The sequence below is a fragment of the Sparus aurata genome, chromosome 4 (assembly GCF_900880675.1).
Source record: "Sparus aurata chromosome 4, fSpaAur1.1, whole genome shotgun sequence".
Classification (NCBI taxonomy): domain Eukaryota; kingdom Metazoa; phylum Chordata; class Actinopteri; order Spariformes; family Sparidae; genus Sparus; species Sparus aurata.
Genome location: NC_044190.1, coordinates 26,106,602 through 26,122,918, shown reverse-complemented (window position 1 = coordinate 26,122,918; position 16,317 = coordinate 26,106,602). Strand labels below are relative to the sequence as shown.

The 16,317-nt window shown below is 40.0% G+C and overlaps 1 protein-coding gene across 1 annotated transcript; it reads right to left on the bottom strand.

The window, feature by feature from the left end:
- Positions 1–4,803: 4,803 nt before the first annotated feature.
- Positions 4,804–15,600, bottom strand: sltm (SAFB-like, transcription modulator). The gene is made up of 20 exons (XM_030414327.1): positions 15,460–15,600; positions 13,988–14,075; positions 13,836–13,891; positions 13,373–13,400; positions 11,391–12,042; positions 10,755–10,798; positions 10,506–10,627; positions 10,265–10,414; positions 10,030–10,142; positions 9,783–9,943; positions 9,574–9,677; positions 9,392–9,448; positions 9,136–9,275; positions 8,853–9,033; positions 8,394–8,518; positions 7,542–7,715; positions 6,805–7,116; positions 6,545–6,680; positions 5,927–6,081; positions 4,804–5,836 (listed from the first exon to the last, which is right to left on the bottom strand). Exons 1-20 carry the CDS (start codon positions 15,592–15,594, stop codon positions 5,725–5,727), a joined length of 3,045 nt encoding a protein of 1,014 aa, XP_030270187.1. The 5' UTR covers positions 15,595–15,600; the 3' UTR covers positions 4,804–5,724.
- Between the last annotated feature and the right edge of the window lie 717 nt (positions 15,601–16,317).

Sequence of the window (16,317 nt, the reverse complement as noted above, 5' to 3'; positions counted from 1 at the left end):
TATATATATATATATATAACAAAATGCCTTATAGACGAGGGACATTCAACCTGATTAGAAGTACCAGGATAATAAAAGACTAAGATCAATAGTTGTCCTTGTTGTGATTTGTAATGAAATCATGTTTGATTACATGGATCATAGATAGATAGATATCTATAGATAGATAGATAGATATCTCTATATATAGATAGATATCTCTATGTAGATAGATATCTAGATAGATAGATATAGATATCTATATATATAGATAGATATATAGATAGATATATCTATCTATCTATATATATAGATAGATGGATATATAGATAGATAGATAAATAGATAGATATAGATATCTATATAGATATATATAGATATAGATATCCATATATAGATGGATATCTATATATATAGATTAGGGCTGTCAAAGTTAACGCGTTAATAACGCGTTAATAACGCGTTAACGCAACATCCTCTTAACGCCGTTAATTTTTTTAACGCGCGATTAACGCTCGGTATAATAATAAAAAAAAAAAAAAACGCGCATTGAAAGATTTACGGCCGTCAGTGGCACCTGTAGTCTTGATCCAGAGGGTGGCAGAAAGGGAATCAGAAGAAGATGCAGCAGGGTTGGCGGTTCGGGAAAAACACGGTGGACTGAAAAGTGAGGAAATTGAGAAAGGACTTACCGTAAAATACCAAATAATAGCCGGGGGGTTTAGTTGTTTCAATCACTTAACAGACCAAAAGGCAATTTGGGACAGGCGTTTAATTCCTTCCTCACAATAATCCTGGATGAAAACATTACAAACTTCTCCAGCTTCTCGGTGAATTCTCTGGCATCCTTCTGTAAGTGAAGTTGTTGCGGCGGAGGAAACGATTCAGCCAACCAGCACTCGCTGCAAACTCCTCATCTCTGCTGTCACTCACGGTGGCGGACATTTGTTTCTCCATCGTCCTGATCATTCTGCGGGACACTCTCTCGTGGCGTGCCCGTTTGCTGATAACTCATCCCCGCATGTTTATCTCAGGCTCCTCGCTAGCCTTCTTCCTCCCTCCAGCAGGCAGCCTGGCCCTGTTGCTGTCCTCCTCGGACAGACGCTCAAGCTCCGTTTCTCTCACTCTCTTCTGGTCGACAGAGAAACATCTAGCGGCTGCTTCTCCCGAGTTTTCCTCTGCATATTTTAACAGAAAGTTTGAATTTCAAGTGGTACTTTTTATTGTTTTGCTGCACCGGAGCCATGGCGATCATCAGTGTGATACTGACTGACAGAAAGCAGCACACTGCGTGAAAAAGGCGAAGAAGAAAAACGTGCAGTGTCAGTGGACACCTCTTCTTCCTTAATTTTTAAAAAAAATAAAAAATTAGACCCGACATTTATTTGGAACCGGCGGTTATTTACCAAAATATACATCTGCACCGGCGTTTAAAGGGACCCTGTGGATAATTGAAACCCGTATATTATTTGGTCATTTACGGTATGAACGGCAAACTACTTTCGAAACACTGCCAGATGGTTCGGTCCAGAGTGATAGAGTTAACAGAGTGGCGACACTCCCATAGACCTCCGTTGTAAAAAATGGCGGCGCTTTGTACCGCCTACTTCCGGGTTATGGAGCTCGGAATAGTTCCAAACACTGTCATTTCGGCGCTGGACCTCATTCACTTACATTGCGGCGCATCGAACAGTTCCAGAGGTAAGTTGCTGAAATATCGACCTCTTTTGAATTGTCAACTGTCTATATTGTATCAGAGGCCCTTTGTGATGCGTATACTGGTCTTCATTTGTACGTGCACGGCATAATTATCTATATTTTATCTTGGTTGTTAGAGACAATTTTCAAGTATTGCCTGCTAGCTAGTTCGCTAGCGCGACGTCGCCAGCTGTGAAGGTAACGTACGAGTCCGGTAATGAATCGCTCGCAACTTTTATATTAATGATGTTTGGTAACTAACAAGCAGAATTTACATGTATTATCAAAGGGTTTTATTTATTTTGGCTTTTATCTGCTGAACCTGACCGTGTCAGCCATCATTAGTCGGTTATGTGTGTGATATAGGACTCGTTCTAGCTGCTAGCACTGGTAGAAATACGGGGGCGTTTGTGATAAATATTTCATTTAATATTTCATTGAATTTTGGGACATACTACCTTTTTTATTACGTGACGTGTTGTTGCCTGCATCTAATGTTTTGTACTGTTCCGTGTTTACTTTAACATGGTTACTCTCATTACTGTATGTAGGCTACTGCGCTTTATTTTAAGCGGCTGCTGCTGGAGGTCATGGCGGCTGACGGTGGTGGTCATGGCGGCTGACGGTGGTGGTCACGGCGGCTGACGGTGATGGCGGTGGCTGCTGCAAATGGTCTGCGCATTGGCATTGGTCCTTCTCCTGAGCTTTTTTTTTTTTTTGTGGTTGCGATGTCATGGATCACCTGCCCCTGGTTTTTGTTTTTCTTGTTCACACACACAAACACACATTCTTGTTGTCTGTCATTGTTTAATAAAAAATACTTTCTTTGAAAACATGGATTCGTATCAGCCATCCTTGCACTGATGTCTCAATAACTGTAACAGGAGTTACAAGTGTTTTGTTATTTGCTTAAGTTACTTGAGTTGAGTTACAGCTAACGTTACGAACCCAGAGCCACAGAGAAAAATCTTAATAGCCCTGCAGTTACCTATGGACCCAAGCATGCAGGCGTAAATAAATAGTTTTGATAATATGTGTATGGCTTAATCTTAAATATTCTAGTAATATTCTTAGTTCTAACATGACGTTGTGGTCCTGGGGTGACCATGTTCATCAGAAGAAGTGAAGCTAGCTGCTGGGTGAATGCTGAATAGACCATGGCAGACCTCTGCTACCACGAAGGTAAGCTAATGGCTGAATCGGAATTTATAAGCCAAATCACGGTAATCAATAATACAGGCCAGTTGCACTAAAATGAAAATCATGAGACGATTATCATGACATGCATGATAATTAAAAGAAAAGTTAAACATGAACACTAAGCTTTTCCCTCCAAAAATGTAAAAGTTATCTAAGTAATACACAGCTTTTTGTTGTCACCCTGACTCTCCAAATGCAAAACTGACATTAACAAAAATGCAATAACACAATAACAGCTAAAAAAGTACTTGGATGTATGTGTTTTTTAATATTTACCGCTCAAAAACGCAATCGCTGCTGTCTGTCCCATAGAAGAACATGACAGCCAGCCTGTGTTTTGGAACTATTGGGGTTTACATGAACCACGTGACCACCCCGGCGCCGACATCACAGAGTGTCGCAACTCTTTCTCTCTATGGCGCTGGTTCGGTCGACAGGACAAAAGTTATCTGCATGTACTATCGACATGAAATGACTTACCATCGAAGTACATTGAGTCTCAAATATCACTTGCAAGCCAAACACAGGGCAGATGCAGAGAGCCCCCCCCCGCCAAAAATGTTCATAATGCAAGCATATTTGCCCTTTCTTATGTTGTTAAAAGTATTAAGAACATTAAAAAATACATCAAGGTACATTTAGAACAGAAAAAAATGTGCCCAAAAAATTGCGATTAATTTGCGATTAATTGCGATTAAAAAAATTAATCGTTTGACAGCCCTAATATAGATATATCTTTATACACTAATTACATCTACTCAAATTTCTTTAATTAAACTTTTCAGAGTACTTGTACCTTTTGAGTCATTTTCAAGTCTGTACTTTAACTTGTACTTTAATATGCATTACACCATGTGTTAAAATCAAATACAGTTTAAACTAATGTCAAATCCTTTCATCTGCAGTTTTGTAGCCAATAAGGCTTACTTATCTCAAACTGACAAATCAATGAAAACTCTGGCATACGGACAAAAAGAGTAAACTGTGCAGGAGGCCCAGGTTCGGAGGTGTGACCATGATCACTGAGCAGAAAAGAGCAGGAGCTGGAGAAATATAGACTGAAGATTTGGAGAAGCAAAAAACCCTGTTGATTGAATGCTGCTTTTGATAAATCATTAAACATCAATAGTTAAACAGTATCTAATAATCTGAGTAGAGTTTGAAAAGAATACGTCGTAATTTTACTATTTTTAAAACCAGTTTTACTTGTAATTGAGTTATATTTCAGTAATTTAACTGAAATTGGAATAGAAATTTTTCACTACAGAAATGCTCAAGAATTAAATAAAAAGTAAAAATAATAAAAGGTGAAATCAAGATAAGTAATGGACAAAAAAAGATAATGCTACAAACTGCCATGCTATGGTGGACATATCTGATTTTTTCTTGGATGTGACACTGCTCTAATTCATCAGCCATATGTTTGGGGGAAGAGAATCCTTCTACATAGCAGAGACCAGGAAGCTATTACAAACAAGTATTGCATCCATTGCATGGGACATCCAGGGGGCCACACCAAACAATTATATTATCAGAGAAGGCTCTTCTGTTCTCCCACTTACTCTAAAATAAGGTTTCAAAAATGGACTGGCATGATCTATACAGTCTGAGGTGAGACAGGAAGATGAAGCAACACATGTGGCAGGAGCGTATTTACATTGATCCCATCTTAAATCTTCAGTTGTTTTTTTATATAATGCTCACATGGTATAAATTCCTAATATACGTAAATCCCATTTCATCAAATAATCCCACCAATCTGACACTCATACCAGACGGGATCATTCCAAAGAGTGCTGGTTGTTTTGGCAAATAATGAAGCTGGCACATATGGCAGTGAGCATAGTACTGGATGGTAGAGGGGACGTGGACAAAGCAAAGAAGGTGACGTAGAGGAGACAATGATGCTACAATCAACACAAGCCATTCTAAGTCAGTCCTCAGGAATTTAATCAAGCTTTATCAACCCATTCTGACAGGTGTATGTGACAGTCTTATGTACATGCAGTGTGGATCTAGATGTGCTGGTCAGAGTGTAAAAGGACAAATTACTTCATTAGTTTTTTTGAATTAAGAAATAAAACTGCAACGACTGAGAAAGCAATATGGAATATGGTTGTGAACTGACAGAAAAATCCAAAGTACCAGAAATGTGAGACATTATTTGACTGCCAGATGTCAGTAAATCAGCAGAATAACAACAACAATGAGCAAATATAAAAACGTGTTGTGGTTCCTTCACAAAACCACTGAGTGCCCTGCTGTAACAGACTGAAAACCCAGTATTTATTTCAGACACAGACCTGTATGTTATTCAACTCATGGCCTGTGAGAGGTATTTTGCTACAATGCAGGCTAGTTTACAGTTTGACATTGTTTTAGCAAATCCATCTAAACTTTACAAAAACAGGAAATCCACACAGAGTATGACTTCTCAAAATAATGTCATCTGTTTCCTCACAGAGAAACAGCCAAATGATTGCTATCACTTCATGAGCACTATAATACACTAAAATAAGACTTATTACACTGGAAAACTGAGTGTGACACTGGGCTATTGGAAATGTACATACAACACTCAAGTAGCATAGACGTTGTTAACATCACTTGAAAACTTGTTACAAAGACCTAGGGCTGTACAACATCTTCCTAAATATAAGTAAAACATGTGCACAGGGTTACTCAAAAGGTACAGCAGAACTGTCAGAAAAACCCTACACTGAGGTAAACACTGGTCTATACAAAATAAAATAGTGTCATCAACCTCGAGGCTGCAAACGTGCCACCTAAAACTGTTGATATCCTAAAAATAAAAGTTCAGGAAAAGTCTTCAGCATTTGTTTGCAGTTAAAACTGCCGCGGCGTTCCTTTATAGGGCTTGAACCCGCCCACATTGCTACCGCTGGCAATGGAGCTGCTGGTGATCTGTACAATTCGGTTCAGTCCAGATGAAGAGTGACTGCAAAGAGAGAAACAGAGGAAAAGTCTGAGATGGCTGAGAACAGGGTTAGGCAGTTTGGTTGGTGTTTATTCATAAAATTTGGTATACCTTGAAGGAGCCATCATGCTGCCCCGGCTGTCTCCCATTCTGCGATTATCGGGGAAGCCCCTTTCCTGGGAGCTTGATCCACCGTGCCACTCCTTCCTCATTCCCTGCTCCCTGTTGTGACGTTCCACCACAACCTGTCGTCCAGAGGAGAATGGCTGAAGAAACAGAAGAGAAAATTCAAAAAGATAAATTTACTATTGATAAGCTAAAAATACAAACTCTGCATTTCTAAACTATCGTTAGCTGCTGCTGCTCTGTGTTAGTGGAGCACAGAGAGGCACTGCACTGAGACGAGGCACTCGAGAACATGCCTTTAGTCACATTCTTTGGACTGCGTGAAAAAATGACCTTCACAAAGAAATCCAGAGTACAGCAGTATCAAAGAACTTCAACAGATTGATCACAGGCTTGCGCAGGCAAAGTAATGACAGATGAGGCTAGTCTCATTTGTCATTTCCCATTTCAAGCTGCTAATATATGGACAATAAATAGGACCTTTAAGATAAGCATCAGACATTTTACAATGACAGTATTTTTTGCATGACCGGTCAATATCCTCTAAGATAAGTACAGGAGTTCAGATGTGCGCTCATGCTTTTTGAAGGGGGATAAGCTAACCTGATTGCTCATCACCATGGGTCTTGTGTCTCGCTCGTTAAAGCTGCTTCGTCCACGGCTGCTTGAGGAGCCTCCTCTAAGTGAAGGGCCTGGGCCGTCTCTGCCTGGTCGCTCTGTACGCATGCGCATAGGTCCTCTGTTCAACCCAGCATTACAGATACAAAACAAGACAAAAAAAATAGCTTTCAATTCATGGAGAAAAACAAAACAAAAACACATGCACCCAATAATGCTTCTCATAAGACTGCATCATTTTATACCTCAAGTCTCCCTTGTTGGAGTTTATGCCGCCATCATTCTTCCATCCATGCCCTCCATCCCTGGGTGAACGGTTGTGCGACATGCTCGGCATTGTAGCTCTGGCTCCCATAGGGCGATCATGAATGGGCACAGGCCGCCTCTCATCTCTGTCTCTGCGGTCTGTGTCACGGAGTTCGGTGCGGGGAGGAGGAGGTGGCTCAGCTCTGCGGACCGTTTCAAAGTTCTTGGGGTAACGCTCAAAGCCAGAGCTCTCTCTGTGAGGAGCAGGGCGACTCTTCTTTGCCTCTGGCTCACCATCAAACCGGTTGCGTCTTAAAAGAAAAACAATGTGGGATTTGTCACATCACAAAAAATTTAATTAGCAAGACACAGCATAAAATGGTTAACTTGTTTGGCCAAAAATACAGACTCAGTAAAAACACACTGCCCACTAACTAATTTTCATGATCCACACAGATTACCTTTTTACCCTGTTCTAAATTCTGAAAACTACCTCATCTGGAAGTGAATGTTACACTTAATATAAAATAAAACTCCTAACCAAACCTATATCTTTGTAATACAATTTACTTTACATTTTGACTGGCAACTATGGCTCTGTTCAAATGTCCCAGTGACTGGTTGACACAGGTCAATACAGACATCAATATTTTTATATTATTGCATCTTCCTACTGTGTCTTCTTCCCTAAATAAGGCCTCCTGTAACTTATAATGTTGGAATGCTTCAGTTGTACCTGTCATACGTGTTTGGTTGCTCGGCAGCAGCCTCTGGAAAGCGACCTCTCTCCCTGGGATTGAAGTTGGAAAAGCGGTTCTGCTGCCGGTTGAAGTTTGAGCCTTGGTTCAAACGGACATCAGACTCAGACTGCATCTTCTTGTTTCCATTCCAATAGGAGTCGTCTCTGCGACTGACACAATACAGACATATCTCATGAGTCATTTGATCAGCAATGCTTAGGGTTGTCACTTCTGTTATTTGAAAATGTTCAAATGTGTTGTGGTACTGTTTATTTATACTTTACATTTAAACACAACATTGTTCTTGCTTAGAGAGGGTGATTACTTGGTGTAAAAGTTCACCCTCACAGCCACTGAGCCACAAAACAAACCTGCTACAATTCATTGGAAAAAATGACTTACAGGAAGAAAAAGTAATATCTTAAAAAAGCTGATAAAGATCCATCTGAATCTATATTACAGATGTATACTGTGCATTATGAATGTCAGTTAATTAGAGACCAGGAAAGTCCAATCATTACAAGGCAGTACGAACAGTTGAAAGGAAATTAGTGTGGAGTCAGCGTGTAGCCAAAACAGAATCTTCAGTTTTATTTCACTCAAAATTAACATACCTGAGACAAAATGGGGACTAGTTTAATGATGCCGACTAACACATGTATCCACTAATTTTTGACCAGCATTTGGCCATTAAGAGGTGTTTTGGATCTTATCAGGGAGCTTCCTCTCTGTTAACTTTTCTATGAAGTGTATAATCACTTGAGTTCAGTTTAGTTTCATGATCAATCATCATCTTATTTATGATAACACCACAAAACTGCTAAGGGACCAAAACTAAGTGTAAATACCCGTGTTCCACTTCACGGCCTCTCTTGAGATTGTTTCTTTTTTCTTGCTCATATCGGAGCTGCTCTTGCTGCCTCCGCAGCTCCTCACGTTCACGTGCCATGCGCTCTGCCTCTTTACGCCGTTCCTGAAAGACAAAATACTTAATTAGATTTAATGACAGAGACTTGGGTGTCCTAACACAATCACAGGCAGACTATGTGATTTTGTTGGGAGTGTCGTTTAATACTTTCAAAAAAAAAATAAATTGGTAAATTACAAATAAATTAATGACCAACAGCTTATTCTCACTAATAGACACAGCAGTAATGCTGCTTTTTCCTTCTGCGCACCTTAAGTCCCGGACTACGACAGTTTGACACAATCATTAAATCACTGAGAAGGGGAGAATGCAGGGATGCCTGAACATTTGACTACAAAAAGGTGTTAACTTTGACAAGCAGGTAAATGTGTTCAAGTACCTGCTCAATACGGACTCTCTCTCTCTCAAGCCTCTCCCTCTCCAGGCGCTCCCTTTCCAGTTTTTGTCTCTCCATCTCCAGTCTCTGGCGCTCCCGGAGCAGGTTCTCCCGTTCTTCTCGCTCACGCAAGAGACGGACGCGCTCACGCTCCCGACGATCTCGTTCAGCAATTTCACGACGCCTTAGGAAGAAAAAAAAAACATCCCTTGTCTTAGAAATTTGGGAAGATTCTTAACACACACATTTTAAATCAACAAAATGTATGAACTGTGTTTATGACTACCTGCGCAACTCTACAGCTCTACGGACACGATCCACACGAGCCATCCGTTCACGCATCCTCTGCTCCTTCATCTTCTCAAATGGCAGGATGTCTTCCCCCTTGTTCATAAAAGGACGCGGTTTGTCTTTCATCATCTCCAACTGCAAAGGGAAAATAGAAATGTAGAAGTTATATATACATTTTAAAAAAAGGCTAAGAAAGAATCATTTAAATTTAAAAAATAAATACATTTAAAGATAAATGCTATGTTTTATACCTCTTCAGGAGGAATCAACCATTTTGGCCGCCTCTGAACGTTCATGTTGACAAAAGGCTGCAAAAAAAGAAAAAAAAAGAACCAAGCTAAATCTGATTTCATATCCTTTGATGACAGATCTTAAACATGCTTTAAATTACAATTCAATTAAATGTAATAGAATAAAAAATATATAGTCGTACTCTATCGAAGTATCTCCCGCCCCTCCTGAAAGGTCTCATTTTGCCAAAATTATTGTCTCCTCTGTTATGATACATCGGCACCATCTTGCCTGGGCTCTTTGGTCCTAGAGAAAAATAAAAGATAAAAGTGAGAGAACAGACATATGCTTCTTGATCAAATCAAAGTTAGATTATCTAATTTAGAGATGAGAAAATCTGTTAAAACATACGCCCGTGCTTTCTGTCATCTTTCTTCGAAGAATCATTTCCAGAGTTGGATGAAACGGACTCAGATTTTCCACCTTTGGGATCCTGTTTCTTGGCTAAATCTTTGTCCTTTTCTGAAAGTTTATCCAATTTCTTGTCTTCTTTTTTGTAAGATGGCGGTGTTCTACATGTTAGGATAGAGAAAAATGTAAATGTTAAATGTGCTTTAGATTAACAACAGTATCAACTTTGACTTTTAGTGTCACCCACTTGTTAGCCAACTTTGCTCCTGTGGAAATGCGCTTGTCACTTGATTTGCTTGAACTTGCTTTGTCCTCTGCTTCCTTCTTTGAGCTGTCCTTTTTGAATGGATCATTTTTGGCCTGAAAAACAGCAGCAATGGAATAAATGCAGGCCCACTATTTATCCACAAATGATAGGGTTACATTACACTGATCAAGATCCCTGAAAACAATTCTGACTTGATATCTGATTCTTAACGTACCCTTTCAACATATATCTGCTGTCCATGAAGCTCTGTACAGTCGAGGTGGGAGACGCACCGTGTCACCTCATTACTGGAGGACATCGTCACCAAGCCATAACACTTTGAACCAGGGCTGCGAGCATTTGTAACCACCTTGGCGCTCAAAACCTGTTAATTTCAACATTTATCATCAACACTGAGCTTAAATTCACAGATATTTTACAAACAACTAATTCCAAAAAAAGTTCACATCATTTACCTTCCCATATTTGCCAAACAGGTTCTTAAGATCAGCTGCTTTGGTGTTTGAAGACAGGCCGCTAACCCAAATGTTACGAGAAGAGCTGCTGTTGCTGCTACTGCTGCTGCTGCTAACAACTCCTGATGAAGACGTTTTACAAAACATATTTAGCAGGCAATGGATGTAAAACTTTGCTTCAAGTTGAACCAAACAGGAAAAGCTATCATGGGTTTCATATTTCTAACAACTAAATTTAGTAATTCTTACCCTTGTCGTCTTTTGCAGCTTTTCCATCTCTGTCTCTTGAAGAGCTACAAAGCAAATGTTGCAACAACAAAAGAAATAAGTGAAGGTAAAAAAAAAACAAAAAAACTCTGGTGTTAAGAGACATTCACACATCTAGTGAAACAAAACACCATATTTTGTTCTTTTCAGAAAAAAAAATAAATCCTGTCGGCAAGGCGTAGATCTGAACCAAAGGCTTCATTTCTTTTCCGGTGGTGAGATGGGTCAGGTTGTCAGCCAATTTATTCATTGGACCAATGAAATCTTCGGAGGTTTGTTCAACTTCACAGCGAATCATTTGACCAAAAACAAAAAAATAAAAAAAACACAGCCATCACGGGGTCTAATGCTCTTTTACAATGCCTTGCGTAGAAAAGGCTTTAAAACTGCTGGAAAGGTCAAAGTAACAAAATAAAAGTGTTTTCAGAGCTCCTGGTAAATGTCACAATTTAACCAACTTCAGAAAATAAATCAAAAGTAGTAAATGGCAGGATTAGGTACACCAGTGAACATTTCCCTTATGGCAAAAAAAAAAAATCTTGATGCTACCCACAATGTTGCGTTCTTAGTGAGCTGGACTTGGTAGTAGTATCAAAGAACTGACATAGAAAGACAAACCTCTTTGCTTGACCTGACGCCCCAGTAGTGGAGGGGCCTTTCTTCCCAGAATCCTTTTCTTTATCTCCCGTTTCAGCTTTCTTCAAGGCCTCTCTGCCATCTTTCTTCGCGGCCTCACCCCTGGATCCATCATCTTTCTTACCCTCCGTCTCTTCCGCCTTCATGTCATCATCTGGGCCCATCTCAGCGGAGGCCTCTGGCTCATCAGTGCCCTTCTCGGCCTCTGTATCTGGAAGTTTCACATGTTTACCTGTTTCCAGGAGATCGTCGCCATCGACATCTAGGGTGATGGCATCTTCATTTGGGATTGAGACAGACAGGTGATCATCCTCAGCTTCTTTGGAGGAACCAATGGCTTCAGCATCCATCTCAGCCAGATCGTCAGTCTCCATCTCTGGCTCAGCCTCCCCATCCATCTCTGGGTCGGCATCCTCATCTACCTCTGGCTCAGCATCCTCATCCAGGTCTGGCTCAGCCTCCGCATCCAGGTCTGGCTCAGCTTCGACATCTGGCTCAGGCTCTGAGTCAGCCTCAGCCGCCACAGCCCCTGACTCTCGTTCAGCCTCGGCCTCAGCCTCAGGCTGAGCGAGGCCGTCTTCACACGGTGCTGGCTTAGAATTTTCACGAGTACCATCATCTGTATCAGTTACATCTGAGGGATTTAACAAGGATAAACATGGCAAAAAACAACTTTTAACATTGACATGTCGATTGTAACTTGACCTAAAAAGTAGAATAGAAAGCACATTTAGTGTTAATGGTCATCGAGGGCGTAGACACCACAGGAAGACACAAAACACACAATCTTCACTGGAAATGGGGGTGGATTTAGTGCTCTTCATTTCTTGACACATCTTAAGAACTTGAGTCATCATTCATTCTGAATATGCAACTCCAGATGCTTCCTACAAGTGTGGCAGTTCTCCAGATGGGAATCTTGTGACAAAGTTCAAATGAGGTGAAACAACTCATCAGTTCATCCCTCTGCTTCTTCCATTACGCAAAATGCATCTCCAGCTGATCAGTCCAAAACTCAGTTCATTTGAGTTGTAGTAAATCTTCAGTTGCTTCCAGTGTTTCTTCAACATTCAATGTCATCGATGTCTTATCAGAAGATTTCAGAACACTCATCCATCATCGTCAAATCCAACTTGTTATGTGTCCAGTTAACTATACACAACTGTGTACAAAAGTGTGTCCACTGTCCCAACAGTCTGCCCTTGCCAGTCCCTGGCCATGATGGGCATCACATCTCTGCACTGCACATCATGCTGGCAGGAATATTTGCGATGTTGATAGATGTCTTTGATGAATATATGAAGTATCTAGATATTTCAGTTGCATCCTGACACAAGGCTTTGGCATCTCTACAAGCGTCCTTGAGTTAGCCAACTCCTGGCCACTTTCACAGGCTGTATCACCTTATAAAACCTGTAAAAAAAAGGAAGCCCGGTTCCTGTGGTGAAGGGAGTCAAGTTTTCAGCACTATCCAGTGCACTTGACAGGTTCTGTCCACAAGTGATGGTAATCAAAATGTCAACAGGAAAGTGCAATGATCACCATTAAATTGGACATGGTTAAATGTCAGCCTGTTTGTGAGCCTTCACTCTTCGTTTCCCTTGGGAATGTAGTTAAATGACAGAGGCAACAGGAAATCCACACAAGCAGACACATTTTCTTTAAACATGCCGAGTTATCCAAGGAAATGGAGTACCTGGGTTAAGGCAACCCACATCCAATGATTCATGTGTGTACCAATAACAAAAAAACTTGAGTCAGTCTTCAGAAGTGTTCATTAAGTATGTCCTTGGTGCTCCTCCTAGTGCATTGTGATCTAAATAGTGCCGTAGCTGGTAGATGCATGCAACACCACTAGATGCAGGTTTTGCATTTAACCAGAACTTTCTTGTCATTATATAAGTTAGCTGTGAAAAAGAAAAACCTAGAGTTAGCATTCGGCATTGGTGTGCCAGCATACGTACCCTTTTCTGATTCATCCTCTTCAGTTTCCTAGAAAATAAAATAAATGAATGAGCTGAGAAATACTGTAATGCAACAGACAGCAACAAAAAGTATTAGACTAAGTACAGAAAATAATTATTGCAATATTCTGATGGCTTTCCTTTATATCCAAAAACTACAAACTGCAGCACATTTTTTTTTGTGGCTTTAGAAAGGTCTGATTTACATTTTAGAGTAGTGTGTTAATAATACTTGTAAGTATATAACTCTAGTGTATGAACTGCTTCCTGTATTACATATTTTACTTCCTCAGAGCCATGTGTGACCAAAACTTCAAATAATTTATTGGTTGCCTTTGCATAACGCATTCAAACAGCTCTCATGATGGTAATGGTAACTCTACAAATGTGGCACACAATGCAAAAATGCCTAAAAAGCAGCAGAGTTGTGGCAAACATGAACAGAAATGGGTGCCATAGTCACCTTGGACAATACATCTTCGTCCCCTGTGGTGTCCAGGTCCGAATCCCCTTTTCTCCCTGCAAGGTGAAATAATTCAAATTTGAAAAACCAACATGAAAACAAGAATATATTGACTTGCTTAGCCCCCATATGTCATTGGTTAAAAAGATTACCTTTTGCCTTTCCACCTTTACGAGGTAATGAGTCAGTTGGAGGCTGGATCTGAATGATTTCTGGGTCCCCACCTTCATCCTCAAGAGCCTTAAGAAAGACATTTAAAAAAATAAAAATAAATAAAAACTGAAACAGCTTTTATAAAATCAGTGAAATCGCCTTGTTTTGGATTTCCACAAATGGGATAAAAGGTTTCACATACTGTTTAAAAGAATCTTAAACCTCTCTGGGACAATGTACTACAGATTTGATAGGCAAGTAAAATCTGCTAGAATTAATTTCTTAATTAATTTTATTTTCTGCAAATACAATAAAGGTTTCATGAATAAATACTTGTCTGTATCACAGCCATGTTGGAGTAAGTGTGGGGCTACAAATGTAAATGTTTTTTGGCTTTGCCCTAAAATCATAAAATTTTGTGAAGACGTTCACCTGGTTATCGTCAGAATTATGGATCATGACATATCCAAGTCATCTGTACTACTGTATTTTGGCCATATGACAGGAAATGTTGAGTTAAAAGAGGACAGATATTTGTTGAAAATTGTGTTAGCGGCTTGTAAAAAAGCGAGAAAATGGTACAAGCCAGATCCACCAACACAGGATGATTGGCTTAAAATTGAGAATGAAATATATGTCATGGACTCAAGAGGAACAATGTCGAGAAAAGTGGGAGAAATGGACTGGTCAAACACATCAACGACAGGATAAGGACTATCACACTGACATATCACAGGGACAATCTGTAGAGACATGGCAATCCAGCGTGTTCCTTTTCTGATCATTTGCTTGGTTCGTTTATTTTTTAATCTTTGTCAGTGTCCGTAAAATGCATAAAAAAAGCAATAAGATTTTATTAAAGTATTAAAAAAAAGGTTTCACAGATACGACAGTGGGTGTACAGCACTGTTTTTTTTTTGTAAAAATGTCTTACGAGCTTTCATAACATCTAGTGTAATAAACGGAGGATCGATTGATCAGCACTTTCCCGTGACTTTCCCTTTAACATCTTAATTGACCCCGATGGTCAACTAATATCTTCGTCGTAAAAGCATGCGCGTGGTCCTCCGCGCAGTTCACAATAAAACTACGCCCCTGTGCAATAACAGATTACATATTTCCCCGTTTGAGGGACAATGAAGAAATACTGATTCTGACTGACTGAACATGCTACTGTGCAGTATGCTCATTAACATCGCAAAGCTTGAAGTGCAGCCACCCTTATTCGTGCGTTGTTTCGAGGCAGATGCACATGTCTGTATTGACCCTCCCATTGGATGAACGCTTAAGTTACACCTGTGCGTCTGACCTTAACGTTAACGTGACTGAATACTAGACTAGCAGGAAATCTGTCACAACATTGGCGTAAATTAGCTAGCTAGCTAGCTAACGTTAGCCTTTTGCAACTGTGCATCGCATTCCCCAGCTCCGCCACCTTTTTCTGCGCCAATTACGTTCATTTTTCAGTTACCTGTCTCAGTCTTGATAGAAGGACGCTCTTTACACCAGTTGTATCTAAATTCCGTCGTTTGAGCTCGGATTTAAGATCAACAACTCTCAATTCGGATATTTTCTTACACTCCGTGGAAATGGCACCCGTCGCCATTTTACCTCAAGATTAACGAGTCGTGCGCGCATACAACGGCGCGAGGACTATTTGCCCAGCTTCTTCTTCGTTGTCTGTGTTTGTCGTCATAAAACGTCACAACGCCACTTCCTGTAGTGGAGGATCAAGTGAACCAATGTTCTATAAAATATTATTAAAATATGCTGCCTTTTAAATATATATTTAAAAGGCAGCATCTCTAAAGAAATTAACAGTTTGAATGTCTTTTCTTTCATTACAGCACACATCTCTTGTCTATTACAGTAGAAAATAAAAGCCAAGTAAACTTAATTAATAAGAAGTGGTGGTTGTGGCAGAGTGTTAACTTCACTTCCCCTTTAACTCATTACTGCAGCTTCCATCAAAGGTTTATAAGTAGCTGGTTAGAGTCTTTCCACTAAAATGGACACATATTTTAGTGTTTGTTTGTTTTTTCTTGTTTTTTGTTTGTTTGTTTGTTTAAGAATGGGGTTGAGAAAATTCTTTATACTCACAGACAATTCTTCATTAAAGAATAAGCAGTTACACAGGCCTTGGCTTTATCTTCAGCCTATATGTTAATGCTCACAGGTACCCAGCTGTCACACAGTCAAGCAGCATTCACACAGGTTCAGCTGCTTCTCTTGTTGATCTCAGAAGACTTTTGGCTTTCCATCTAATCGAGACCCACTAAAACTTGATCCAGCAGCTTCTGATACCTGTAGATTTATTACAACTTATTGT